General features: G+C 49.8%; 7 protein-coding genes across 7 annotated transcripts; 3 read left to right on the forward strand and 4 right to left on the reverse strand.

Annotated features, from left to right (window-relative positions):
* Positions 1-382: 382 nt before the first annotated feature.
* TRV_01824 (uncharacterized protein) lies at positions 383-1,354 on the reverse strand (the record flags this gene model as incomplete). The annotated part of the gene is made up of 1 exon (XM_003024011.1): positions 383-1,354. The coding sequence occupies one exon, from the start codon at positions 1,352-1,354 to the stop codon at positions 383-385; it is 972 nt and encodes a 323-aa protein (XP_003024057.1).
* Positions 1,355-2,513: 1,159 nt separating this feature from the next.
* On the reverse strand, positions 2,514-5,054 carry TRV_01825 (serine/threonine protein kinase, putative; the record flags this gene model as incomplete). The annotated part of the gene is made up of 6 exons (XM_003024012.1): positions 2,514-3,675; positions 3,733-4,026; positions 4,080-4,126; positions 4,183-4,753; positions 4,821-4,930; positions 4,971-5,054. The coding sequence occupies 6 exons, from the start codon at positions 5,052-5,054 to the stop codon at positions 2,514-2,516; spliced, it is 2,268 nt and encodes a 755-aa protein (XP_003024058.1).
* An 809-nt stretch (positions 5,055-5,863) lies between these two features.
* On the forward strand, positions 5,864-7,232 carry TRV_01826 (uncharacterized protein; the record flags this gene model as incomplete). Its single annotated transcript, XM_003024013.1, has 2 exons — positions 5,864-7,084; positions 7,161-7,232. 2 exons carry the CDS (start codon positions 5,864-5,866, stop codon positions 7,230-7,232), a joined length of 1,293 nt encoding a protein of 430 aa, XP_003024059.1.
* Positions 7,233-7,427: 195 nt separating this feature from the next.
* On the reverse strand, positions 7,428-9,215 carry TRV_01827 (uncharacterized protein; the record flags this gene model as incomplete). The annotated part of the gene is made up of 1 exon (XM_003024014.1): positions 7,428-9,215. The coding sequence occupies one exon, from the start codon at positions 9,213-9,215 to the stop codon at positions 7,428-7,430; it is 1,788 nt and encodes a 595-aa protein (XP_003024060.1).
* A 1,041-nt stretch (positions 9,216-10,256) lies between these two features.
* TRV_01828 (uncharacterized protein) lies at positions 10,257-15,472 on the forward strand (the record flags this gene model as incomplete). The annotated part of the gene is made up of 9 exons (XM_003024015.1): positions 10,257-10,541; positions 10,600-13,431; positions 13,487-13,590; positions 13,647-13,692; positions 13,748-14,532; positions 14,626-14,780; positions 14,889-14,926; positions 15,025-15,099; positions 15,209-15,472. 9 exons carry the CDS (start codon positions 10,257-10,259, stop codon positions 15,470-15,472), a joined length of 4,584 nt encoding a protein of 1,527 aa, XP_003024061.1.
* Positions 15,473-18,793: 3,321 nt separating this feature from the next.
* TRV_01829 (uncharacterized protein) lies at positions 18,794-19,774 on the reverse strand (the record flags this gene model as incomplete). Its single annotated transcript, XM_003024016.1, has 3 exons — positions 18,794-19,103; positions 19,280-19,469; positions 19,594-19,774. The coding sequence occupies 3 exons, from the start codon at positions 19,772-19,774 to the stop codon at positions 18,794-18,796; spliced, it is 681 nt and encodes a 226-aa protein (XP_003024062.1).
* A 3,144-nt stretch (positions 19,775-22,918) lies between these two features.
* On the forward strand, positions 22,919-23,605 carry TRV_01830 (uncharacterized protein; the record flags this gene model as incomplete). Its single annotated transcript, XM_003024017.1, has 2 exons — positions 22,919-23,308; positions 23,459-23,605. 2 exons carry the CDS (start codon positions 22,919-22,921, stop codon positions 23,603-23,605), a joined length of 537 nt encoding a protein of 178 aa, XP_003024063.1.
* Between the last annotated feature and the right edge of the window lie 1,828 nt (positions 23,606-25,433).

Raw genomic sequence — 25,433 nt, forward strand, 5'->3', positions numbered from 1 at the left:
ATAGTCGGGATGAATAGCTAGACAGAGTACGGAGTAGTAACTTGTAGGAGAGTCGTCACATCATAAGCCGAAGGAGAGCAGAACCAAGTACAACAAAAAGACAACAAAAAGAAAACCCCTAAGTATCCCGCAAGCGCCGGGCCTCCCGCCGTCCTGGGAGTACTGTCTGTTCCTTTTGCCCGTTTCCTTCAGGGCATCCTCCCATCGTGAAAGGACATAAAATCAATCAAAGCACATAAAAGGATAGGTCTAGAGTGCTGAAAACATGGGTAAGATGGAAAAGGAAAGTATTAAAAAAGATATGAAAAAAAAGGAAAAATAATAAGAAAGAAATGATGGATAGAGAGAAAGGAAAGGTGCAGGAGACAAAGGGTAGGCCTGATCATGGCCGCCAGCTCTCGTCTATCCGCCCTCTGACCATTCGCCGTCCTCGTCTGAGGCCGACGTTGCCTTCTCCAACAAGGGCTTTCCACCGCCTGCCGACGGAGTCGTGGTTCTTGCCCATCCGTCGTGCGCAGTCATTCCAGTCACGCTTAGAAAGTTTTAGTTTCTCAAGCACGAGCTCGACTAGTCTTCCGTCGTCTTCTGTCGTCCACTCTGTGCTCGGATGGGGAGGCGAGGAGAATATCGACGAGTCTATGGCATTGTTTAATGAGTTGTGTGTGGCCGCCGTAACGGCGAAGGAAGGGAAGGAGGAGGTTCGATCCGGAGAGGTAACAGTGCTGCTAGATATTCTATCTGCTTCGTCGCCTCGTCGATTCCATTGCCGTCGGATGCACGGGGACTGTGTAGGCGATCGTTGCAACTTAGATGGAGTGTCGAGTGATCGGAAATCTCCGGTCTCGAGGCCAAGTGGGAGCTGTGGAGGCGCACGTCTCTGCCTCTTTGGTGTTGAGAACTTGTCTTCATGTCCTCTATTCTTGCTTCCGTGCTGGAAGTCCATGGACTCCTCGTAGACCTCTCTCCGTCTCTTGTTGGCACCGCGAGGGTACTTTGCGGCTGGCTTGACGACCCTCTTAACTGTGCGCGCAGATGATAAAGGGCCTGTAGATGATGAGGTAGATGAAGCAGAGGCGGTTCGGTCCTGAAGATATGGCGTGGGTTTCACCTGTAGAGGGCTCTGGAGACGCTCTGGCTTGGGTGCTCGAGTGCGCGTACGACTGGGGGAGGGAGCAGGGGATACGTTCAGAAGTGACTGGAGGGCTCGGCATGTTCCCAGGAGGCCATTTCCAGATCTGATGCCATCATCAGAGGGCGGCGGAGTGGATGGGAAGAGGTGGGAGGCAGCGAAGCGAGGCCGAGAGGAATATTGTTGTTGCCGTGACTCGCACGACAGGGCAGAAGGTAGAAGCATCGTGCTTGAAGTGATCCGTACACTGCGTATGCAGAAGCGCAAGCCTGTGCTAAGTATCCGCGACCGAAGCGGGAGTGAAGGCGAATATGTATTCAAAGATGAGCGTTGTTTGCGCTGTGCCGGCGGCTGCCTGGATTTTTTTTATTTTTATTTTTTTGGCGCTGGGAGTTATGCGCCGGGCGAGTTTTCTTGAGAACGCGAGGTGGTATGGAGATGCGGTAAGCTGGAAGAAGTCCTGTTAAGTGATGCGCTTCATGCGCTGCGTCGTAGCGGTCTTTGTGACGGTGCGTGGGTGGTTAAACGGCGATGCGGCGGATGCGGACGGGTTGATTGTAAGGAGTTGGGAACCTGGGGGGGAGGAGGTTGGGAGGGAAAACCAACATAAATCGCACGATCGGGAGGACAGAAAGGCAAAAAACGGGCTCTGACAGGCTAGCGGCACAAGCGGCTTGGCGCGGCCAGGGCTAAATTGGCGCTGCAGGGAAAAAGCAACGCCGGCGAGGATGGAAAGTCGCAGCGAAGCCGGCTTAATAATGGGGGCTGCGGTGGGGAGGAGGTCGGCGTGAAGAGCGTGCAAGACGAAGGTGTATGGAGCTAGAGAAAGGGCGGTCCATCCTCTAGCAAGGGAACGAAATGCTCCGTCGGGGCTAGTCTTTTGGTCTGTTGTTGTGTGCGGTGAAGAGGCCGGCATGGGGACCGAGACAAGGCCGCTTAGGATCCGGGCTGGGAGGAGCTAGAGCGTGCGTGGGAGGAAAAAGGAAGACAAGCAACAATGTGATGCCTCAGAGGGCTATCAAGCGAGGGAGGCAGAGAGGGGACCGGCCTGCCCCGTGGTGGTGCTGTTGCATCATAATAATAATAATATCTAACCGCCCACCCCTTGGCTTTGTTTGTTTGTTGCTGTCTGGCTATCCCCCTCATAGTTCTCCGTAGGAAAGAAGAGAAAGGACAAAGAAAAAGGGAAAGGTCGGACAGTTTGCTACTGGTCACAGAGATAGCTGGACGCGTCGAGGCTGCTTTTGGTGCTGTTGTCGTTTTTTTTTTTTTTTTTTTTCGTTTTGGAAAATAGGAAGTAATAAAAGCAAAAATTGAACAACGGGGGGCAGCAATGTGACTGATAACTACCTCCCTGTCAACCTGTTGGTAGAACAACAACGTTTTATTGCTCACCATATCTGACTGCACGACGCTTCCCAGTCAGAGGGTCGAGTATCTCTTCAAACACTTCGTCTTCCTCCAAAGACGATCTATTGCCGCTGTCGCACTTTGGCCGAGAGCTTGCACCCTTGAAATTGCGCTTAGCAGGCACATGCTGGGCCGCTGCCCTTTCAGGCCTTAGGGCGAGAGCTTCATTCCGATGTTGTTTGGTGATTAACGAGGGTACTGCGGTTCTTCTCACCACGTTAGGATCCCATTCGCCTTTAGTCACTGTTTCCGGCTGCTCGTGCCCCATATCATCACCCACACTCGTGTTAGACTGTGTTCCCTTCGGCCGTTGAACTGGTTCGTGATCATTCTTGTTCCATGCTTCGGGACTAAACGGGTTCCTGATACGCGGCTTGGCCTGGTGGTCAGCTGCATCGTCATGGCTGGTCGCTTCAAAGCGGACTGTGGCCCTCTTTGGGTCCATCAATATACCATCCCGCTTTTGAGCCGTTGACCCTTGTGGGGAGTGATGGGAAGAAGCATCCGTGCTACTATGTAACCTCTCAGGGGCCTCTTTGTTCCCGGGATCTGAGAGCGTTATCGATATGTTTTTTCCGGCTTTCATTTCAGGATCCCAGCGCGAGATGGAGAAGTAAGATGACTCTCCGATCTCATCCTCAGGGGATGTGCTTTTTCGATCATCTTCCTGGCCCTCCGGGGAAAGTTGGATGGCACTTCTACCTTGCCAGAAGGTGTACTCACCCATGGACCCTTGTGCATACCGCAGGTCGTATAATACCTTCTCTTTTTCGTCTCGTGGTTCCCACCCTTGGATTGCACGCACGTAAAGCTCGTTGAAAGCTTGGCTGTGCGCGCTGTTTGTGAACCAGTCATGGCCCAATGCTTGCTCGGCTGTCATTCGTTGCTTATCGTCAAGGACAAGGAGGCCACGAACGAACTGTTTTGCACGGTCACCTACACACTTCCAGTCTTCATCCTGCTCGAGCACATCGAGGTTACATTGTTTGGCCAGCTTTCCACAGTATTTACCAGTCACTGGATCACTGAACGGTGAACCGCCCGTCAGAAGGACAACAGTGAGACAGCCCAGAGACCACAAATCAACGGATTTAGTATACCCTTTAGTTGGCTTGTGGCACCCTTGGCCCATTTCTCTATAACAAGGTATATTAGCGCACACATTGTATTGATCCATGGTCGAGCATTCTTACGGTGCAGTATACTCCAAAGTACCCATCACGGAGGCCATGCGTGACTTCTTGGGATTCAGATACCGGACACATCCAAAGTCAGTCAATATCACCCGAGATCCATTAGACAAGGACGTCATTAAAACGTTATCCGGTTTGATATCTCGATGGACAATGTTTTGACCATGTAAGTACACTAGTGCAATCACCACTTGTCGGATTATCACAGCAGCTTCCACGTCCAAGAGCTTGCCGTTCTTGAACTCAAGGAAGGAGAACAAGTCGCCTGCTGTGACAAGGTCTTGAAATATGTATCTGCTTCAATCTCAGAAACTTGGCCACATCTTGGTCAACAAACGAACACTCACATGGCATTGTCTGTCTTGAAGACTTTTTCGATGTTGATTATGTTGGGCTAGCAGTCTTGTTAGCTGCTGCTGCAAGTTGACAGGACGTGCTTGCCTCACTTACATGTCGTAGCTTCTGCAAAATTTCCACCTCCCGGTCGTACATTCCCAACTTGGCTTGTACCCTATATGTGAGGCGACGCTGTTTAGATGCCTTATTTCGTGCTTCTGAAACCTTCGTTTGGGGCATTTTCCCCATCTCAATTTGTTGAAGCCTAGCATTCAAATGTGCTAGGTTCACTATTTTGCAAGCCAGCTGTCTCTTCTTTTTCTTATCAATGGACATGTGTACTCGCCCATATGCCCCACACCCTAAAGTACGGTTGGTTATGGAGTATTGTTCCTCGAAATGTTTCATCTCCTGGATCTGAACTTGATCGAATGGTGTTTGGAGCACTCTCTCACCCCGATACTCTAACACCACGCTGCTGCAAACTTTTACCATATCTCCATCACTTAAGAGGAACCCTCCGCTGGCTTTTCCTATTTTGAATCCATTCCAGAAAGCTCCATTGCGGGACAGGTCTTGAACATACACGAGAGGCGCGACCTGTGTAGGGTTCTCTTGGTCAAATATGATTGAGTAGATACGAAGATGTACGTTGGAAACCACAGGGTCATCCACGACCAGGTGACTAGAAGATTAGTTAACAATGGGTTTTCCGAATTGCTTTGACGACCGGAAATGAGACGAGCACCTACCATGAGCTTGAATTCCGGCCGACTATGAACTCTTCATTGGCAAATAGCTTCCATTCTATAAATGGTTTATTAGCATTGCCCTTCTTGCATTGATACCCCGGGTTGCTTCTCTAGAACCGGGAATATTCTTAGACAGCCTCCGTAACCTACCACTGCAACACTTGTTCCTCGCATTATGGACATACAGAGTCCCAACATGATCTGGTGAGCATGGCTGGAATACGCCGCTGTCATCTTCAGAGTGTTTACCAGACATTGCAGACCTATAATTGGCTATACACCGAGTTTTTTATCAGTAAGCGCAATCACACTCTCTTCAGCCTGAGATGAAGTTGTCAAGGAAGAGTTGAAGTGACGTTGAAGAGATGAGGTCTAGATATGCCCGATTGAGAAAACGCACGGACTACCTATGAACACGCCGATATATGGCGCCAACGGATTTCCTTGAAGCCTGATTTCTGTATTATATTTTGGTAGAGCCCATTTACGCTTTACTGACATTACTGATGGATATTGAATAGAGCACTCTGAACTACGTGTTCATGGACTTGCTTCCTATATCTGTGAATAAACATAATCGGACGGTTCAATATACTAATGTTGCCTAAGTATTATAATTATACGTTGCACAACACAGCATAACACACCTCGAGTGTTCTGAGAAGTTCAACATCTAACAAGGCTCACTGAGCTTTGCGAGGATTGCAATGAATATAAGCGAATGAGGCTGAGACCCCTGCCAAGGCACTCCTTCTGGACCGTACTAAACAGTGCCTATTTTTATCTCACAACATCAATCCTTTCTCCTTACAAACCCCAATGTTTGAGCGTACACTCCTACGATAGATTCCTTCTAGTATTATGCCATTGCTATGTCGAACGCCTCTCCCGCTGATATCATTACTTATATCGGCGTTCCTCTTGCCGTGATCGGTGTGCTCCCCATACTCTACACATGTGTTCGCGCACTCCTGGTGCTAAGGTCGATCCGCAAAGTCCTGGCGCAAAATGGGCACTCCAACTCAGCAGTCACAAGAGGTAGCATGATGTCAGGGATCGTTGAAGTTGAGTTGCCTCGCTATACCATAACTCCTCTCGACCGGGAAGAAGATGAGGAATATTGGAAGCTTAATCCAAACCGGTCCAGCCTCATTGGAGGTTCATGGTCGTATTTTCACTGGAACTGCCTGGTTACTGGCAAAAAACTATACCGGATCCAATACAAGGATGAACTACTCGTCCCTCAGGCAGAGATTGATTTTGATGAGCTGATCGGATTCCTACTAGATCGTGGGGCTGTACCCGATGAAAATGGCTGGAACATGTTGAGAACAAGTGGGCTGTGGACCCCGGCTGGAACAGTCTTACTACGATCGCCTCTGAGCGGATTTGGAGCTGTTTTAAGGACGAGTGTACCTGATGATTCAGATGGTGTTCTGAGTCTTAAGGTTCATTGGCAATGTGATTGGGACCAGCGTGATAAACATTGCCTACCGCCATTTTGGATGCGGATCGATCAACCGAAACTGTTCGGTGGTGGAACATATTCAAGCACAGAGTTTATCTCAAGAGACAGTGGAGGAATTGATGATAAAGATGGTGCAGAGCTGCTATCTGAGGGCGATGACTCCGCGCCTCCAGCTACAGTTCCATCACTACTGGCTCATATCGAAGAAAAGCGTGCTTCACTTGACAGCACCGACTCCAGCAGCGACAGCATTCGATTCCGCATCGAAAGTGATACCGTTGAGAAAATCTACCTTGAACAGGACCATTTACTCACCGGGAGGACGGCGGAGATGGGTCATTCAGGTGACGCAATCAACCAGTGGTTCGTCTATACTGCCTCGTCATTAGGCCACATTGAAAAAGCAGGAACATGGAGCTTTGCACTACCACAAAACATTTTACTGGCAGCAAGTAGGGAAGCTGTCCCATGTGGTATTATGGAGCTGCTAGGGATCATGCAGGGAGACGAATTGCCACACTGGGCATCTCCACGACCACAGTTTAATGACCATATGAAGTTCCATAACAGGTTTCTTGAGGATCTATGGGCCAAGGAGGTTGAGAAAACAATGCCGCCGGCTCAAGCTGAGGCGTCTCGCCGGGCCAGAGAACAGGCGAGATGGGCGGCAATGCGAAACGACCATGCCGAAGAAATGAGGCTTATGCGTGAGTATGAAGAGAAGCGCGGAGTGGAGGCATTGACGTCTCCTAAGTTGAGTAATAAGGACATTGCAGATGCCTGCTTGAGGTGGCTGGTAAGGAACAACTGCGTTCCCAAAACGTATCAGATCAAGGACCTAGCCAAAGCAGTGTTGTATCTGATGGTTCTAGATTCCATCCAAGCCAAGTCAATTGCTCAGCTGTGTGATCGTTGGACGATCTGGCATCAGTCTCCAGGCATGAATCGGTCGGAGATAGAATTCTTACGGGGGAATACGGCTAATTTCTGTTATGCCTCGTCTATAATATATACTATCCAAATAGCGGCACGTTCAGAGGCTCAAGTGTCTACTGACATGCAAGAATGCCTCAAAGTATGGAAGAAAGTCCGGCTTGGTTGATTGATGTGAAAGGTCGAGCTTGAGGTCATATCATATTTCAAGCAGCGGAGCCTCCTTGCATTTTTCGAATCCTTTCCTCAGCCGCTCTGGCACGCCGCTCCCGCTCCAATTTCATTCTCATCTCGGGGGTCATTCCTCTAGTCTCTTCTTCTCGTTTCTCAGCACCAGTCTTTTGCTGGATAGCGGCAATTGTTTGGCGAGAAGCCCGGTTCTTCCCCCCAATCGAAGGGGTTTCCTCTTTCCTCAGGCGTTCAACTTCTTCTGTTCGTCTTTTGTTTTCAGCTTCCTGTATCGTCCTTTTCTCCGCTTCTTCTCGGCTGTCACTCTCCTGCTTGGACATTGCAGAGGGTACATGAGCAGCTTCCCAATCCCAAGCCTCTTCACCAAGCTCGTGTCGAGCAACCCTGAATGCATCTCGAGTTATGCGGTTTCCAGCGAGATCAAACGGCGGTTTCCCATCGTCATTTAGCTGGGTTGGATCCACCCGTACCTTCGTTAGCAGCGCGCTGACGATGGCTGGTGAATTGGAGCTTGCAGCAAGATGTAGAGGAGTTGACGCATGGTAGTTTTGTGCCGAGTTGGCCGGATAGAACCGGAAATCTTGTGGTATTGAATTGCTTGAAATGTATGACAGCAGTGCAGGAACCTTTGAACGTCGAATGAGAGCTTGAATCTGAGATGTGTGAAGCATCGCGGCTTCATCTTCTTTGGATATTTTAGGCTTCTGAGGTTGTGTTTGAGCCGTAGACTTGGGTGACTTGGAGGCTGCGTCCCGTTTCGCTTCTTCTGCAGCAAGTGCAGCCTCGTCGATATGGCTGACCTTGACGCGAGTAAGTTCCGTAAATGCCCTCATTAGCTCTGCCTGGGTAGCTCGGCGTGTGCTAAAGGGGAACACACGTATTCTGGGGTCCGTATGCTTCAAAACCTGTCCCTCATATGGCCCATACAATATTCTACGGTTGGTAGACCCAGCAGCTCGAATAAAAAGTAACTGCGCATCATCAATCATATCCTTCCAGCTCTTCAATAACTGTCTGATTTCACTTTCCAAGGCTGCTTCATTATATCGCCGCAATGTAGCACCCGCGGAGTGAGCTGCTCCTCCAGCCGCATCATGAGCCGCCTGGCCACCTCCTTGTTTTCGTCTTGTGGTATATCGATGGAATGTTTTATGTGCAAGCACGCGTGCCTGTCTTTCTTCTACTCCAGAGCGTTTCTGAACTTCAGGCGCCAGAGCTACCACCATGGCGGCGAAGTGGCCGCCACCGATCATACATAGGAATATATGTTCAGGGGGCGAATCCTTTGTGGCCTCGGATGTGCTGGAAGCTGTCTCCGAGGTATCTTTAGCCCTCTGTATAACATGAGGCTTCTTTTGTTTGGCCCTTAGAGAATCAACCAAATAGTTTGGCTCTGTCTGCTCTTCGTTCGTAAACAGAGCTCGATATACTCCCAGTGAGGTATTTGCGTCAAGTAGCGGGCTAGTAAACCATAATAACGGCTCTTTGCCTCCACGACTCTTTCTAATTGAATTTGAACTGTCATCAAACGGCACCGGCGAGCTTATCTTGGCCTGTTTTTTCAATAGTGCCGTCAGGGTGGTATCAGGCGTTTGCTGCCCGCTCTCCTCGTCATCATCAGACTCAGATTCCGAGCCAGATATGGATTCATCCAGATCTCCAATCGCCTTATTGAACTCTGTCTCATTAAGTGTGGCTGTCCCCCGTAGTCTCGCCTTCAAATTGTACCGGTGGTGGTCCGATTTGGCGTGTTCTCGTTGTTCTTTGACTTCATGGAAGGCAACTTGGCAGAGAGCACAGGACATGGAGCCCGGAGAGCTTGTGCTGTCATCGCTATCCCTTGCCCCGGCCGTGGACTCGCTTATCACTGCCGGCAAGACCCTGCTGCCGTTTGCTGACTTGGTAGTTAGAGAGTCCAGCAGCTCGGCGGGGAGGGAGTACACTGTTTCACCATTATTTATGATTGGTCTCTGTTTATTATCACAATGGGGGTGAAATCTCGAGCTCACCGTATAACGGGCGCTTCAGCAGCGCTTCACCCTGCGGAGTACCAGCCGCCATCGCAAGCAGTGTTTGTCCAGATAGATGTCTGATTAGATTGATTAGTGCGGGCGTGCGGGTTTGGTCGATGACGCCGAAATGTCCCAGCGGGGGAAGTTTGCTCGCTTGTCAAACAGAAGCCACGCCAAGAACTCCCTCCTAAGCTGTCGACAGTTTCGCTGCAAACAGCTCCAGCTCCAGCTCCAGCTTGTTATATAGCACTTATTCCCGTACTACTGACGAAACAAACTCTGCTGTGGCTGGACTGGATGACTCACCTAGTGAAGTGGACTAACTCGGAGTCAAGAGTCCAAGAGTCATAGGCAAAGAGCCCTCGCCCCCTGCGTATTAGTTACTTCGTTATATTACGTAGGGAGACACGCCTAACCCCGACTAAATCCGACTCTCCTCTGCAGACACGGAAGAGGCCTCGTATCCCGCAATCTCCAGGCAGCAGAGCAGGGCTCATCCGTCCATCCTTCGGCCAGCCTCAGCAGGAGACCCAGCTTGCAAGCTCTCCCCCAGGCTGTTAGTTTGCATACACTTAACTGCTTGCTTACTTAGTTCCCTTTTCCTTGCTTTTTCTCCGGCTGTAGAACGACGCGGAAAAGCTGCATTTGTAAGCTCTCTGCTTAGCTAAGCACTAGCTACGTACCGCTTCCTGGGTTGTTTTTTCGAACTATTAAATAAATTGGATAACCGACCAGCTTCGCTCGCCTTCTCTTCAGCAGCCTGTTCCTTTTCCCTGAAGTCTTCCCTCCTCCGAAGCCCATTCTCTGGTTGTTGCTCATCATACGGCCGGGACCATGGCGGGAATTGATGGAGAGCAGGCGGTTCTCGCCCTGTCCTCCAGCGAGATCGCCGACGTCGTCGCCGGACCCTTAGCTCACGCCCGGCATTTCTGCGGCGACGCGGAGGGCTGGGGCCCCATCAGCTCTATCAGATACGGCCTTACTCCTTGCTTTCTAGACGTCTTCATCTGCTTCGTGGCCGTGTTTGGGCTGGTTGGCTCTGCCGGAGCTCTGTGGCTGCTCTTGAGACATAGAACAGCTGAGAACATCCCACGGAACTGGCACTTTTACGCAAAACTGGTACGCGCGAGAGAGTTTGATGATGACGTATTGAATATAGTTGCTAACATGTTGATAGTCATTAATATGGGCTCTTGTTATTGTTGTTGGACTCCAGGCGTCTCTGCAGATCGAAAACCTCCCGCATGTCTGGGCCAGTGACTTTAGATTCTGGACCACCATCCTTCTCCTTCTCTCCTTCGTCTGTATATATGCCGTTCAGTATCACGAACATTGGAGAAGTCGTCAGCCAAACGGTGTGGTGCTCTTTTACTGGCTCTTCTTCCTTATCGCGCATGGCGTCAAGCTTCAGTCGCTGGCGTCACGCCAGTACTATCGAGATCACTTGCCGTACTTTATCACCTTCAACGTTGGCCTGGGTATCGCCCTCCTCGAGTTCATCCTCGAATACTTCGTCAAGAAGAAGCAGAGCGTTTACCATGCATTGGGCGATGAGGATGAATGTCCCTTCGAATATGCCGATATCTTCTCCGTCCTGACTTTCTCATGGATGACACCTCTGATGAAACAAGGTTACAAGAGCTTTCTCACCCAAGATGACATGTGGAACCTGCGAGAGCGAGATACCACGCGTGTAACGGGTGAAAAACTGCAAAGTGTATGGGAAGACGAGCTTAGGAAAAAGAAGCCCTCTCTTTGGATGGCCCTGTTCCGGGCATTCAGCGCTCCCTATTTCCGTGGTGCTCTGATCAAATGTTTGAGTGATATCCTAGCATTTGTCCAGCCACAGCTCCTCCGTATGCTCATCAGCTTCGTTGATTCTTACAAAACCAATAACCCGCAGCCTGCTATCCGCGGAGTCGCCATTGCACTGGCTATGTTCATCGTTTCTGTTGTCCAGACTACATGTCTGCACCAGTATTTCCAGCGGGCATTTGAAACTGGTATGCGTGTCAAATCTTCTTTGACTGCAATGATTTATACCAAGGCTTTGAAACTATCAAACGAAGGCCGTGCTACCAAGTCAACTGGAGATATTGTCAACCGCATGGCCGTAGACCAGCAACGACTGTCTGACCTAGCTCAATTTGGTACACAGCTGTGGTCAGCTCCATTCCAGATAACCTTGTGCATGATCTCCCTCTACGACCTGATCGGATGGAGTATGTGGGCCGGAATTGCAGCCATGGTGCTCATGATTCCACTCAATGGTTTCATTGCCAACGTTATGAAGACATTACAGGTCAAACAGATGAAAAACAAGGACCAGCGTACGAGGCTTATGACTGAAATCTTGAACAACATGAAGAGTATTAAGCTCTACGCCTGGAACACCGCCTTCATGAGCAAGTTGAACCATGTTCGAAATGATCTGGAATTAAACACACTGCGCAAAATTGGAGCTACCCAAGCAATTGCTAACTTCACCTGGTCATCCACACCTTTCTTGGTTTCATGCTCCACCTTCGCCGTCTTTGTATGGATCACGGACAAGCCTCTCACCACCGATATCGTCTTCCCAGCATTGACTCTCTTCAACCTGCTCACCTTCCCGCTCGCTATCTTACCGATGGTCATCACTTCTATCATCGAATCCTCTGTTGCCATCACACGTTTGACCGCATATTTAACCTCCGAAGAGTTGCAAGAAAACGCTGTCCAATACCAAGATGCTGTAACTCACACTGGAGATGAGGCAGTATCCATTCGGGATGCTACATTCACCTGGAACAAGTATGAGAGTGGAAATGAACTAGAGAATCTCAACTTCAGTGCCCGGAAAGGTGAGTTGAGCTGCATTGTCGGCCGTGTTGGTGCTGGAAAGTCGTCTCTCCTTCAGACTCTACTCGGTGACTTGTACAAGGTCAGCGGAGAAGTTGTTGTCAAGGGCCGCATTGCCTATGTTGCTCAACAGGCATGGATCATGAACGCTAGTGTTAGGGACAACATCGTCTTCGGGCATAGATGGGATCCCCATTTCTATGAACTCACAGTAGCTGCTTGCGCCTTGCTAGATGACTTCAAGACTCTGCCTGACGGCGACCAGACTGAAGTTGGAGAACGTGGAATTTCCTTGTCCGGCGGTCAAAAAGCACGGCTCAGCTTAGCCAGAGCTGTTTATGCTCGTGCTGACGTTTATCTTCTTGATGACTGCCTCTCTGCCGTCGATCAGCATGTCGGAAGACATCTTATCAACCGTGTCTTGGGCAAGAATGGAATCCTATCTACCAAGACCAGAATTCTTGCGACCAATGCCATTACCGTCCTAAAGGAGGCCGACTTCATTGCCTTGCTTCGAAATCGCACCATCATCGAGAAGGGAACATATGAGCAGCTTCTAGCAATGAAAGGAGAAGTTGCAAACTTGATCCGCACAGCTATCACCGAGGATGACTCCAGATCCAGCGGAAGCAGCAAAGACGACGGTCTAGGTGGCTCAGAATCATCCTCCACAATGATTGATATCGAGGATGATAGCCCTATCGCCTCAGACACCGAAGAAGCTCAAGAGCGCTTCGCACCCCTTGCTCCTATTCGAAGTGCTGGTGGAGTAAAGCCGCGCCGCGAAAGTACCACCACACTTCGCCGCGCAAGTACCGTTAGCCGACCAAACTTCAGAGGGAAGATCACTGATGAAGAAGAGGTTCTCAAATCCAAGCAGACCAAGGAAGGCATGGAGCAAGGAAAGGTGAAGTGGAGCGTGTATGGGGAGTATGCTCGGACGAGCAACCTCTACGCTGTGTCTGCTTATCTGATTATCCTCGTTATGGCACACGGTACACAGGTAGCTGGTAACTTCTGGCTGAAGCAATGGTCAGAATTAAACGAGAAAGAGGGTATCAATGCTGAAATCGGGAAATATCTTGGAATTTACTTTGCTTTTGGAATCGGTTCTTCTGCACTTGTCATTTTGCAGACTTTGATTCTTTGGATTCTTTGCTCCATCGAGGTATGGACATGGTTTAATACTTTGCTGCTGTTTTTCAATACTAATATTCTACCAGGCATCACGAAAACTGCATGAGCGGATGGCGTTTGCTATCTTTAGATCTCCTATGAGTTTCTTCGAAACCACTCCTGCCGGACGTATTCTTAACCGGTTTTCCAGGTACGTTAACAGTTTCAAAGTCATTGTAGAGCGATGAGAGGCTAATATTTTCATAGTGATATGTATCGTGTAGACGAGATGCTTGCGCGAACGTTCAATATGGTATGTCTGCTTCAACTATTTACTCGATAACACCTAAGCTAACAATACATTATAGCTGTTTTCCAATTCCGCCCGCGCTATATTTACTGTTGTAGTCATCGGCATCTCTACGCCTTGGTTCCTCGTTCTTGTCCTCCCACTTGGCTACGTTTATCTGAGATACCAGAAGTACTATCTGAGAACATCGCGAGAACTCAAGCGTCTTGACAGTGTCAGCAAGAGCCCCATCTTTGCGCACTTCCAAGAGAGTCTTGGTGGAATATCCACCATCAGAGCATTCAGACAACAAAAGCGATTTGCTCAGGATAATGAATGGCGAATGGACGCCAATATCAGAGCGTACTTCCCGTCGATTAGTGCCAATAGATGGCTTGCAGTGCGACTTGAATTCCTCGGATCTGTCATTATCCTTGCAGCTGCCATTTTCGCAATCATATCTGTGACCACGCACACTGGTATTACCGCTGGTATGGTCGGTCTTGCGATGTCGTATGCGCTAATGATTACCCAATCTCTCAACTGGATTGTGCGACAGACGGTAGAGGTGGAGACGAATATTGTTTCTGTTGAGCGTGTGCTCGAATATGCAAATCTCCCAAGTGAAGCCCCAGATGTTATATTCAAAAATCGACCCACACTAGGCTGGCCCTCGCAGGGCGCTGTGACATTCAACAACTACAGCACGAGATACCGTCCCGGATTGGATCTTGTGTTGAAGGGAATTAACCTTAACATCAAGCCGCATGAGAAGATTGGAGTTGTGGGAAGAACCGGAGCAGGCAAAAGTTCGTTGACGCTGTCTTTGTTCCGTATTATCGAGGCAGCTGAAGGCCAAATCAGGTAAGTCGATATAAATGTTGGGTGTGCACGGGTGAACCGAATTGTCGGGAAAGATGCAGCTAGCTAACCAAGCTTTACCTATCTCAACAATAGTATCGACGGATTGGATATCAGCAAGATTGGCTTGCAGGACCTGCGTGGTCGTCTTGCGATTATCCCACAGGACGCAGCTTTGTTCGAAGGGACGGTTCGAGATAACCTTGACCCCCGTCATGTACACGACGACACCGAACTATGGAGCGTTCTTGGTATGTCAACTTCATGTCTTAGATTTTGAATGCATTCTCGTGCATCATGCAGAGTACTGACTGTCATCAACCCCTAGAACATGCACGGCTTAAAGACCACGTCTCTAGCTTACCCGGACAGCTGGATGCCCAGATACACGAAGCAGGTACGTTGGTTGGGGTTGTTTATTCGATTTCTGGGATCGATTCCGATTCGCGAGCACGAAATCTAATGCATATCTTCGCAGGATCCAACCTGAGTCAGGGACAACGACAACTCGTCTCGATGGCTAGAGCACTATTGACTCCAAGCAACATTTTGGTGCTTGATGAAGCAACCGTAAGTGACCGGATTAGTTCATTCGATTCCAATTTCTCAAAATGTTATTGCCCTGATGGGGGATGAGCCGTCCTTGACTAACCGCAATATGAATAATCAACTAATCTAGGCCGCTGTTGATGTTGAAACCGATGCCCTCTTGCAACAGATGTTGCGCAGTAGTATCTTCGAGAACCGCACGATCATAACGATCGCTCACCGTATCAACACCATTCTGGACAGCGATCGGATTGTTGTGCTTGATCGCGGCACTGTAGCTGAGTTCGACACTCCTGCCGAACTCATTCGACGTGGAGGGCAATTCTACACTCTCGTCAAGGAGGCAGGGTTGCTTGAAACCGGCACTTCTTCCCCGGCAGCCCTGGATAAATAAGGGATTACCCGAATAGGCAAAAATAACAGCATGGATCGGAGTATCCCAGAGAACCGGGGGAGGAGGATGTGGCATGCCGCCCATCGACAACAAAAATGCCTCCTGGAGTCGTTCGTTTCATTATCAACAAGCAGTGTGACCATCACCGTCAGCACTGCCCTCGTCGCCCTTATTTTCGTTCCCTTATCTGCCCCATTTCCATTTCCTTTTCTTTCATCAAAAAGTTATAGAGCAGGGGGGATATGTCGAACAAGGCCATGACTCGACGGGCCGGCGGATACACGGGTGGGTTCAGCACTGTCCATCCAACCCAGCCCGTTTGTTCGCTCGTTCGTTTATTTATTGTTCCGCCTCGCTTCAAAGGGGAGGGTATATTTTTCAATAATTTTGCTTGCCAGACCTGTCCCTGCCTCTACCGAGTCCATGGTTCGACTCGATGCAGCCAACATACAGCAACCCTCTTCCCTCCTTTTTTTTTTTTTTTTTTTTTGTCGATTTGGCTGTCTCTTTCAGCCCCGGGGAATGTTTGGCTTCCGAACCATCGGGCCCAATATCCCAGCAATATCGCACATTAACATCGAGTTCCGGGACAAAGGGAAGGGTGGTGTGGAGCAAATCGACTCCATTGCTGGGAGTTTTCGGCTTTGGCAGGCGACGATACGGGTTTGCCCAGCGTGCAGCATCGTACTTTGCAACACGGCGGTACGAAAGGGGAAGAAAGCGAAAAAATAGTCAGACATTATCACACAACCCGCTGTATATGTGGCCTGTTATTATAACTAAATCGGCAACCAAAAAATGTTAATAGTCTTCTTTTTTGCTGTTTATTAATATTTTTCATCCCTTCCAGCCCTGGCATATGGAGTACACATTATGTACATTTTGAGATAGCCTTGCAGCAGAGAATCTGCCTTAACCACAGCATCCATGTCCAATATGCCGTCGAGCTATAACCCCTTTTCTCCCGTCGTAAGCGGTCCCCCTCCCTCCTCCACCCGATGGATGCCCTTGGATATGATTCAGTATGTGGATAATAATATCCCTTGAAAAAGTCATGTTGCTGCTCTCTGACGAGCAAATAATAACAATAATACGAGGGATAATGCCTGGCACAAAATGGCAGGGAGCTATATCAGGGTCCCAAATCTCGGATATCAATCATCGTCAGCCAGCTTGACGACTCCATAACACTGCGTATATTATTCTTAATTTGTCTTCTTCACATTTCTCTGATAGAACTACTCCATAAAGCCAGTAGGCATTATTGGCTTCTCCGCTTCTCCGACACATCGCGTGGACATCTCTGTCGTCTCGATTGGCCTTCCTGAGGCTGTGATGTTTTGCTTGCTTTGCTTCCTTTGCTTGCGTGCATCAACGATGGACCCTCTCTGGCATCCACTCCCCCTCCCCCCTCCCCCTCCTCTCCAGGGGCAAAGCAGACGCACATCTCGTCCCTCGCAGAAAGGCAAACAAGACCTGCTTGGTTTCGACTCTTATCCACGCCGGTCGACTTGCAGATTTGCATTGGTGGGCGCCGCTGTCGATTAGTTATGGCTCTGGAGCCTGGAGCGCAGGAGCATGAAGCGCCCATCCTTATCCTTAACTAATAATAACACTATAATCCACCTGCACTGGGCTGTGTGGGCTCAGCTGTGCTAGGCTTAAGTTGATGGCCACCCAGAGCTAGCTTACGCATTCCCCCTTTTGCTTCTTCGTGCAGTTGACTATCGTCTGCCCCCTTCTGCCCCCTGATAGTCAGGGTTGCAGGCTATGGAGTCATCGAATATGCGAGGGGTGTAAATCTTGAATCTTGGATCTTGGATCTTGCTTTGGGGTCTGATGCGGTGCCGTCATGGGCGTTTTCATGCATATAAGTTAATCTATAGTTGGTCCTCAGTATTGGGGACGGAGATCTCTTGACCTGCCTGTCTAGCGAAGTGAATCGACGGCTAGCAACATGTCATGGGACGGAAAAAGGGGAGTCCACTTCCCTTCCCCAGATCTGAGCAGAGACCGCACGCCTTCGCCGCCTCGTAACTATATGGACGGGAGTCTATAGTAGAGGTACACAGCCAGCGAGATGCCACCTGAGGGGGGGTCCCTCGAGGTCGTAAGTCACCCGGCAAAAGCACACATGGAGAGCGGATAGACTTGCTGCATATACTTAGTTCCCCTCGTACTCTGTAGACAGAGGAGTCGTCAAAAAGGGTCTTGGTAAGTTGCAGCTAACTAGTTGACTCCGTAGCTGGAGTGGCCGTGGGCGAATTGCAAGAACGGGCCGCTCCTCCCGTTCTCCAGAGCGAGGGAGAATATACTCCGGCCATGGCATCATCGCCTCAGCGTACCCGAGGCAATGGAGATGATCACCATCTGGTGGAGCGCGGAGATTGAACAGCGTCCTTCTCTCTGGCGTCTCCTTTTTGCTTGCCGTCTGCCCGCCTCCCTCCTGATCCTCCCACGGTCCCTTCGATCAACACAGTCGAATCCCGTCCGTGTGGATGGGAGGTGTACGCCTGTACGCATGTATGTACATAACTCTGTTGGTAGGTTTTCGATGGCCCGAAGCTTCTGGGCAAGCGTATATCGGCCGTGTATAGTTGTCTCCCCTGAATCCAAGTTGCCTCCCGGTGGTGTCGAAGGGTGGAACCGATGCTCAGGCTGCTGGCTGCGAGTGCGGATAAACCCACTACTGCCTGAGGGGGAGGCGCCGTCTCTGGCGTCACCATCGTCGCCATCGAACGGCATATCCCGAGGGCTGGCCGGAGTCTTGTCTCGGTAGCCATGATGGAGCACAGGGGCTCCGCTGGCGCTGGCCGTGCTTTCAATATAACCCTCTAGTTCCAGCGCATGGCTAGCCATCTCGCCCGCACGGCCAGGCAGAGTAGTAATAAATAACTAATAATAATAGTGATAGTTAACATGCAGGGCTCGACTGGCAGCATATGCTGTCAATGACTCGCCTGGCCTGCTGCTCTCAACCAAGGAAGCGATACGAGCCACTATCGAAACGCTAAGCATGCGCGGATCGCCAGACAATTGGGACCGCAGCCGTTTGATCTAGAGCATCCCCCTCACCAGAGTCTTGGGACCGAGATGGTGGTGGTGGTGGTGTTGTTGCTTTTTGATGTACACTGCCGTCTACCAAAGTATGTACATACGGCTCCCGTAACTACGGCGGATGTAACTGTCTGGCCTGGTGTGAGTGGCCCCCTATCCCCCCTCCCCCCTTTCTACTTAGAGGAGAATCGGCTGGCGACCAGCAGTTCGGACATCGAAATATGTAGCAGATGCACCACCCATGTTGCTTTTTTTATACCATCTTCACCCCTCAGCCGGCGACTCTATTGGAGTATCTGCCTGCAACGAGGGCGTGCGTCTGTTTCTGATTCCGCTTCCTTCGCCAATCACCGGCCAGAAGAGCCCTTTTCCATCGAATAGTGGCTGGCGATCGGCTTTGTCCTGCAGGCCAGCCAGCCCATGAGCCATCGAGCAAGGCAAAAAAAAAGGAATGCACAGAAAAAGCCATCCGCGAAGGACTGCAGCAATCTGACAGGCTGCGAGATCGAGTTCTACGCGAACACTAGAACCGTCTTGTCCTTCTTCGTCTGTTTCTCCCGTGCTTTTCTCCCTCCTGTTTGTTTCTTGATCGTTAGTTATTACCACCGCCCCCTATCCATCCATTCCGTCCATATGACTCGACTGACTGGCGGCCTAGACCTCGACCTCAACTGTAAGTGTATTTCCTAAGTCTAACGGGCTCCGCACGGCTGGACAAGACAGGGAAGCCAAAAATGGATCCTACCGTACCGTCCAGACGGCATGTGTCCGCGTCCCGGGACGGATAGGGAGAGCCAGCACCGAAGACAGGCCAGGGAAGAAGCAAGAGCAGTAGCAGCAGCAATAGCAACAACAACAAGAGGAGAGATGCCTGGTGCTGTGCAACTCTGCTTAATATGGCTCTCTCCAGCTTCATCTTCAATTGTTTTTTTTTTATCTTCTTCTCAAATGAATGGCTTGACGGGGCCAGCCCAGGGGGAAAGACAAACCGAGCAGCCCTCCTCCGTGTTAAAAGCAACGAAATGCTCAGCCATCCATCGCTCCTCTCCGCGCCACTGTGTGACCTGGTAGCTTGATGGCCGCCACTGAAAGGGCCCTTTTTTTTTCCAAATATTCCCCCAATTTCAATTTCAGTTTCCTCTCTCTCCCCTCTTCTTCTTCTTCTTGACCTTTAATTTTGGCTTTGCTTCCATCTTCCCCGGATGCTGGAGGGTGCTGCGCTTTTGTTTTGCCATGGAGACTCATTGTTTCTTTTCCCTTGTCCTGCGCACACGAATAACATGGTTATATGGGTCATTTGGCAAACAGTGTACGGAGTACAGAGCATATGTCTGTACGGAGTATATCTGTACCTCTTGGTTAAGGTACCTGTGAAATATACTTCTCCGTACCTTGTTCGGTAGTTATAGCGCAATCCGACACGCTGTCCTGTCCAGGTGGGAAAAAAATGACCTATATCATTGTGCGGCAGGTTTGAGATGCCGCCGGAGTGGGCAGCCAGTCAATCAAGCGGGTGGGTACTCCGTACATAAATGTATATAAAGTACGGAGTACCCAGACCGACCGCCTGTGCTTTCTCTCCCCCCTCGCTGGGGCCCGCTTAGATGCCCGCTTAAAATATACATATGATGATGGCAAAGGTAACAGCAGTCAATTGAACCCCGGCCTGTTTGTGGCGGGAAAAGCAGGTTCGGCATGCACGAAGCATGTTAACGGGCTGTAGGGTGGTAGTAGTGTTTGTTCTCCGTCGTATTCGACGGCGAGTGAAGGATGAGAAAGAAGAAACGGACCAGTGTTGGTTTCTTCTTGGGAGAGAGGGGAATGGCGGAAGGCGAGAAACTATCAAACTGGACCGAGCATTGAGCATATAACTATACTCGATATGTACTCCGTATGTATACTTATATGTGTATAAGCATGCCGTAGCCAGCATCCGTGGTTTGAATAGTTCAATCGACTTGATTTTATGCCTCTCCAGGGATTCGTTCAATTGCAAGGGCATGAATTAAGCTCAACCAAAAGCTGGCGTCTTCTCTGAGCATAAGAGCAGAGCAAATGGGAATATCGCCAGTTGCACTCCGTATTCCCTGCGTGCATTAGACGAACGCTGGGGGAGAGAGAGAACGCGAGAGTGATAGAGCCAGAAATGCCTGCAACTGCACTGCAGCACTCAATTCTTCGTCCTTCTTGAGATTATTCCAAATGGTTAGCTAGTTATTCCTTTTTTTCCCTTCGTCTCTTTTTTTTACTGCGAAATTTTCTGCTTCGTTTTTTTTTTTTTCCTCTTTGCTTCTTTCTTACGCAAAAATAGCCCGGATGACCCGTAGGCAATCTGTGGAGTAGCAAGAGGAAGACGAAGAAGAAGCCAACGAAGTGTAAGCGAAACTCTGCATAGGGTTGAGGATGAGAGAGGTGCAGAAGATGATAAGTCGAGACAGCCAGATGCCGGCAGCGAGAGACGAGAGGCTGCTGGGGGCGGCCGTAGAAGAAGAAAAGCCTTTGATCGAACCGTGGTCGTTCTGGATCCCGTTCTCCAGCCAACAACAGTTAAAATGATGAGCGTCCCAAGGACCAGAAACCAAGAGACAGGACCCAAGGGCACCCGTCCGTCCGGCTGGCAAGGTTAAGAATATCTCCCGAGACCCAGGGCCCAGAGTGGTGGATGCTGGACGGATGCCATATCAGCAAGCGGCGGCAACCAGCAAGCGATCAATCACTGTCATCTGCCTTTTTGAACGTCGTCGTCACATCATATCAAGGCGTGAAATTTTAGCATGAGGCAAGGAGAGAGATGATCGCTGCCCAGGTCCAGGGGTGTTCTCCAAGTCGCCGGTCTAACTAACCAACCCCCCCCTGGCTCGAGGGCAAAAGGAAAACACAGCAGTGCAGGATAAAAAGAAAGGAACGCCAGCCTCTTGTTGACGTCGTCACTCGATCACTATGAACATGATCGGCTTGGCTCGAGCGGCTTGAACTGACCAGCAACGGGTTCTGGCTTGGTTGGCGATGGCAGTTAGCCTGTTGATGGTGATAATTTTAGCGAGATGGTTGAATGAATCCGAGTACATAAAAAGGATAATAATACGGGCCACCCCCTGCCCTGTCCTGCTGCAGCATGTAAGAAATAGCCATATCTGATGCAAATATGATAGCTAGATGGAGAATATGAAATAATATCTCTCGCGCTGGAGCTGCCTGCGTGCGCAGCGAGAAACCAGAACCAAGCCTCCTGTGCATAATATATGCAATATCAAACAGGGGATGGCAGAGGGTTCCGATTATTCATTTTATTATTAGCAGAGCTCTCTCCCGCAAACCTGCAAAAGAAAAAAATAACAAAATTAAGAGTGAAAAACTTATGCATGATGCAGCATCGCTGGGCTCGTCGTCTTTTTTTAATTCTTTTGCGTTCTTGCTGGGCTGTTGCAGGTACGATCGCAACTCTCGAGGGGAGACACACCCCCCCCCTGACCCCCTGCTCTGCTGCTTTGAGCCTTGCTTCATGCTTCCGGGGAACAGGGGAGGGTACTATCCGTGGCTTGGGATGGCGTCCCTTGGCCTGCTTGAACCTGAACAGGCTGAGAGCATCGAGCTGCCTGCTGGCTCGAGCTGCTGTTTTGGCAGCGCCTTGTCAACGACAACGGAGGGTCCATCCATCCATCCATGACCTTGACCATGACAGACATTATGACAACGACGATGACGATTGATGGTAAGTTAGCCGTCGACTGGCTAGTGGCATGAAAGCGTCCGGGCGGCTCGAGTCAGCCAAAGTACGTACGTATAAACTAACGGTCGATGGAGGGCGTAACGACGCACAAAGGGGGCGATCAACGACCCAAATGCTGTACGACTGATTTATGAAAGAGCAAAAGAACCTCTTCTTGGTTCTTCAAAAACCGTTGCTTTTTTTGTTCATACGTTTCTGTATTTTCCTGCTTGCTCACTGGCCGGCCGGAGAGGTCTTGTTCGAATATATCTCGACGTCATTTGTCCTTCACACTCTTTTCCTGCGGCCGTGACTGGGCCGCCACTGGGGGTCTTTTGTATATATTGGCCCTCTGGTAGCACTCGGTTTGCTGTCTGCCTGTCCCCATGACAGCTCGAGACAGCGAATAGGAGGCTCTGCTGGCCCTTATTACTCCCTTATTCGCCGTGTACGGGCGTGGATTAAACATATATATTCGTCTCCCTCCATCCACACGAGCCGCCTGGGGCAATGGACGGAAGGGCTTGAGCGGGCTCTGGGGCCTCTCCTGGGGGTCTGATAGACAGATATTCGATTGCCTGAGAAGGGAAATTTATTGGTCTCGGCCGTCACGATGACGACGATGAGACACCAGTTCCATCATCATCATTATCTTTAGCAGCAGCAGCATCATCATCATCATGATTGTCGCTGTCGTCGTCTTCATCTATATCCCGTCTGATCGCTGTGGCTATCAACAGGAACAGGACGGCAGACTCATCCCTCCCCCCCACGCAGCCTCACTTTCTGAGCCATGGTTTATTTTTCTCCCTCCCGCGAATTTAAGCATATTGGACCCTCTGCACATTACTTCTTCTCTGCTTCTGCTTCTGCTTCTGCTTCTTCTTCTTCTTCTGTGTCTCTTTTTCTTCGGGGTGGCGGGTTTACCCCGTGCTATCATTATTGATCTTCCCCCTGAACGCACAGTTACATTGGTTACATGCCACAGGGCTCAACAGACAGACAAGCAGGAGGGAAACAGACATAAAAGGAACAAGAAGAAGCAGGAGAAGAAGCAGGAGAAAAAGAAAGCATGTCGATTCCACTCCAGATCTTGGAACGAGCGTTGGCATCAAACCGGGTTCAGCGTCGCACATCAGGCTAGGGCTACATTACGGCAAGCCAGGTTCCAGTCAAAGCAACGCTGCCGTCAGGAGAAGTCGAAGTCGAAGCCGACGTAGCAGCAGCAGAAGCAGATCAGAAGAGACGAGAATAAGAATAAGAAGATGAAGAAGAAGAAGAAGAAGAAGCAAAAAAGGAGGCGAAGAAGGTTTGTTTCTAGAGGCAGATCTCGCATGTTTGACTTGAATCAGGACGAACAGACGTAGCTTTTGTAACCCTGCCTGACTGCAGTATCAGAGTCACTTCTTCTAACTGGCAAAGTAAACCGACCAGCTCTCGGTCGGTAGCCAGCCGGGTAGTAAAGAGGACGAAGAACAGCCTCTCCTGTCCCTCCTGTTTCTCCTGTCTCATCCATGGGGCGGGCGAGCGGCAGCGGCAGCGGCAGCGGTGCGTACCGTCCTTGAATCATGGGCCCGGAAACATCGTACGCTGAGTTAACTAGTTACCTTACAAAAAGGAAGATTAAAACACTATTTTCAAAAGAGGGCCAGGAAATATATTAAAGGTTTATTTTGATACTTTTTTTCACAAGATGATCGGAAGTGGTTCGATGTGCAGGGGAAGAAAAGTCTGATGAAGCCGTAGGAGCATACGGGAGTAACATGCTGACCTGCAAGAGTTATACGCAATCCACGGTGCAAGTAGCTCTCTGCAACCTCTTTGGTGGAGTGGAGGATACGGGATTGAATTGTTCAGATATCAGTCTGTCTGCCGGCGGGATGTGATCTGTGCAGTTTCTGCTCGGATTCTCTCTGCTCCCTTGCATAAAACAGAAAAAGGGACTTGTACACGGTGAGACGGTGAGACAGAAGAGCTGCACATTTAATTAGCGGCCTCTGACTGGCTGGCCCATGGTGGTTAAGTTATGGACACGGAACTGCATGCTCTGTGTGCGGTTGAGGCGCGTGTGGCAGCCCATGTGTGGTTGTGCATACATATATATATATACGGAGTTATATACAACATTGCTGCTTAAACCGTACATACATGTGGGTGTCGTTAAGGTACACTACCTTAATGATAATAATAGCAGTTGCTAGCTATAATACCGCTGCTAATGGCCTGGAGACGATGCTTGGCCTTGTTTGAGCCTTTCGTCGTGCGACTCATTCTTCTCCCAGGGAGTGTAAATGGGATATGTACGATACGATGGCGCCAGGGGGGCATGACGAAGGGGGGAGGAGAAGTGGTTAAAGGGGCAGAGAGGGAGGAGCAGGAAATGAGCCTATAGGCGATCAGATCATTTTCAATATCAGGAGAAAGACTTTAATTTCATTCTCGAATATCTTGCCTGCCTGTTGTCGTCCCATGGACCATTCGGATGGTTCTTGCAGCAGCAGATGCACTGCAGCCGATGTCATATGTACAGGGGATATTTGGATATATACATCCATCCCATCCCTTCTTTTGTCCAAGGACAGCCCTAGTGCAGCAGCTAAGCATCAGGTTCCCTTCAAATCTCGGAACCCAAGCCAGCATTCCCTCCCCTATCTCTCTACCTACATATCCCCCATGCAAGGGTCAAATCGACATGCCAGCTCATTAACATACGTGTCGATATACCCCAAGGTAGACACATGTATTCTGCGGGAGAAGGTTAGAGTGTGTAAAAAAAATAATATTGAGACTCACCTCCCTCGTATGTAAGTACTTACCCTCCCAGCAGAGCCGGTTTCAAGGAGTCCTGAAAATGGGGACACTTTTGAGCAAAAGCTCCTTGCACCTGCATTGGATGCTGCAGTAGATGATGCACGATTCGATTCAGCTTGAGATTCCGAGTGGCCGAAGGCTCTTGTTACAGTTTTCTTTTTGGCTCAATTGCATCTCTCTCTCTCTGGCTGTCTGTCTGTCTGTGGGGCGATAGGCGATGGCTCACGCAGCAGGACGGAGAAGGACGGCGAAAGTGAGGTTGAGCTGAGATTCCTGCCCTGCTTCAGGACGATGGCGACGGGTATATCTCTTAATCTACCATGGGCCAGCTCGATCAGACCCTTTTTTTTTTCGGGGAGCATCCAATTTGCCTCTCGAGTTCAT

Source organism: Trichophyton verrucosum (assembly GCF_000151505.1).
Source record: "Trichophyton verrucosum HKI 0517 chromosome Unknown contig00168_1.f1.exp, whole genome shotgun sequence".
Lineage (NCBI taxonomy): Eukaryota > Fungi > Ascomycota > Eurotiomycetes > Onygenales > Arthrodermataceae > Trichophyton > Trichophyton verrucosum.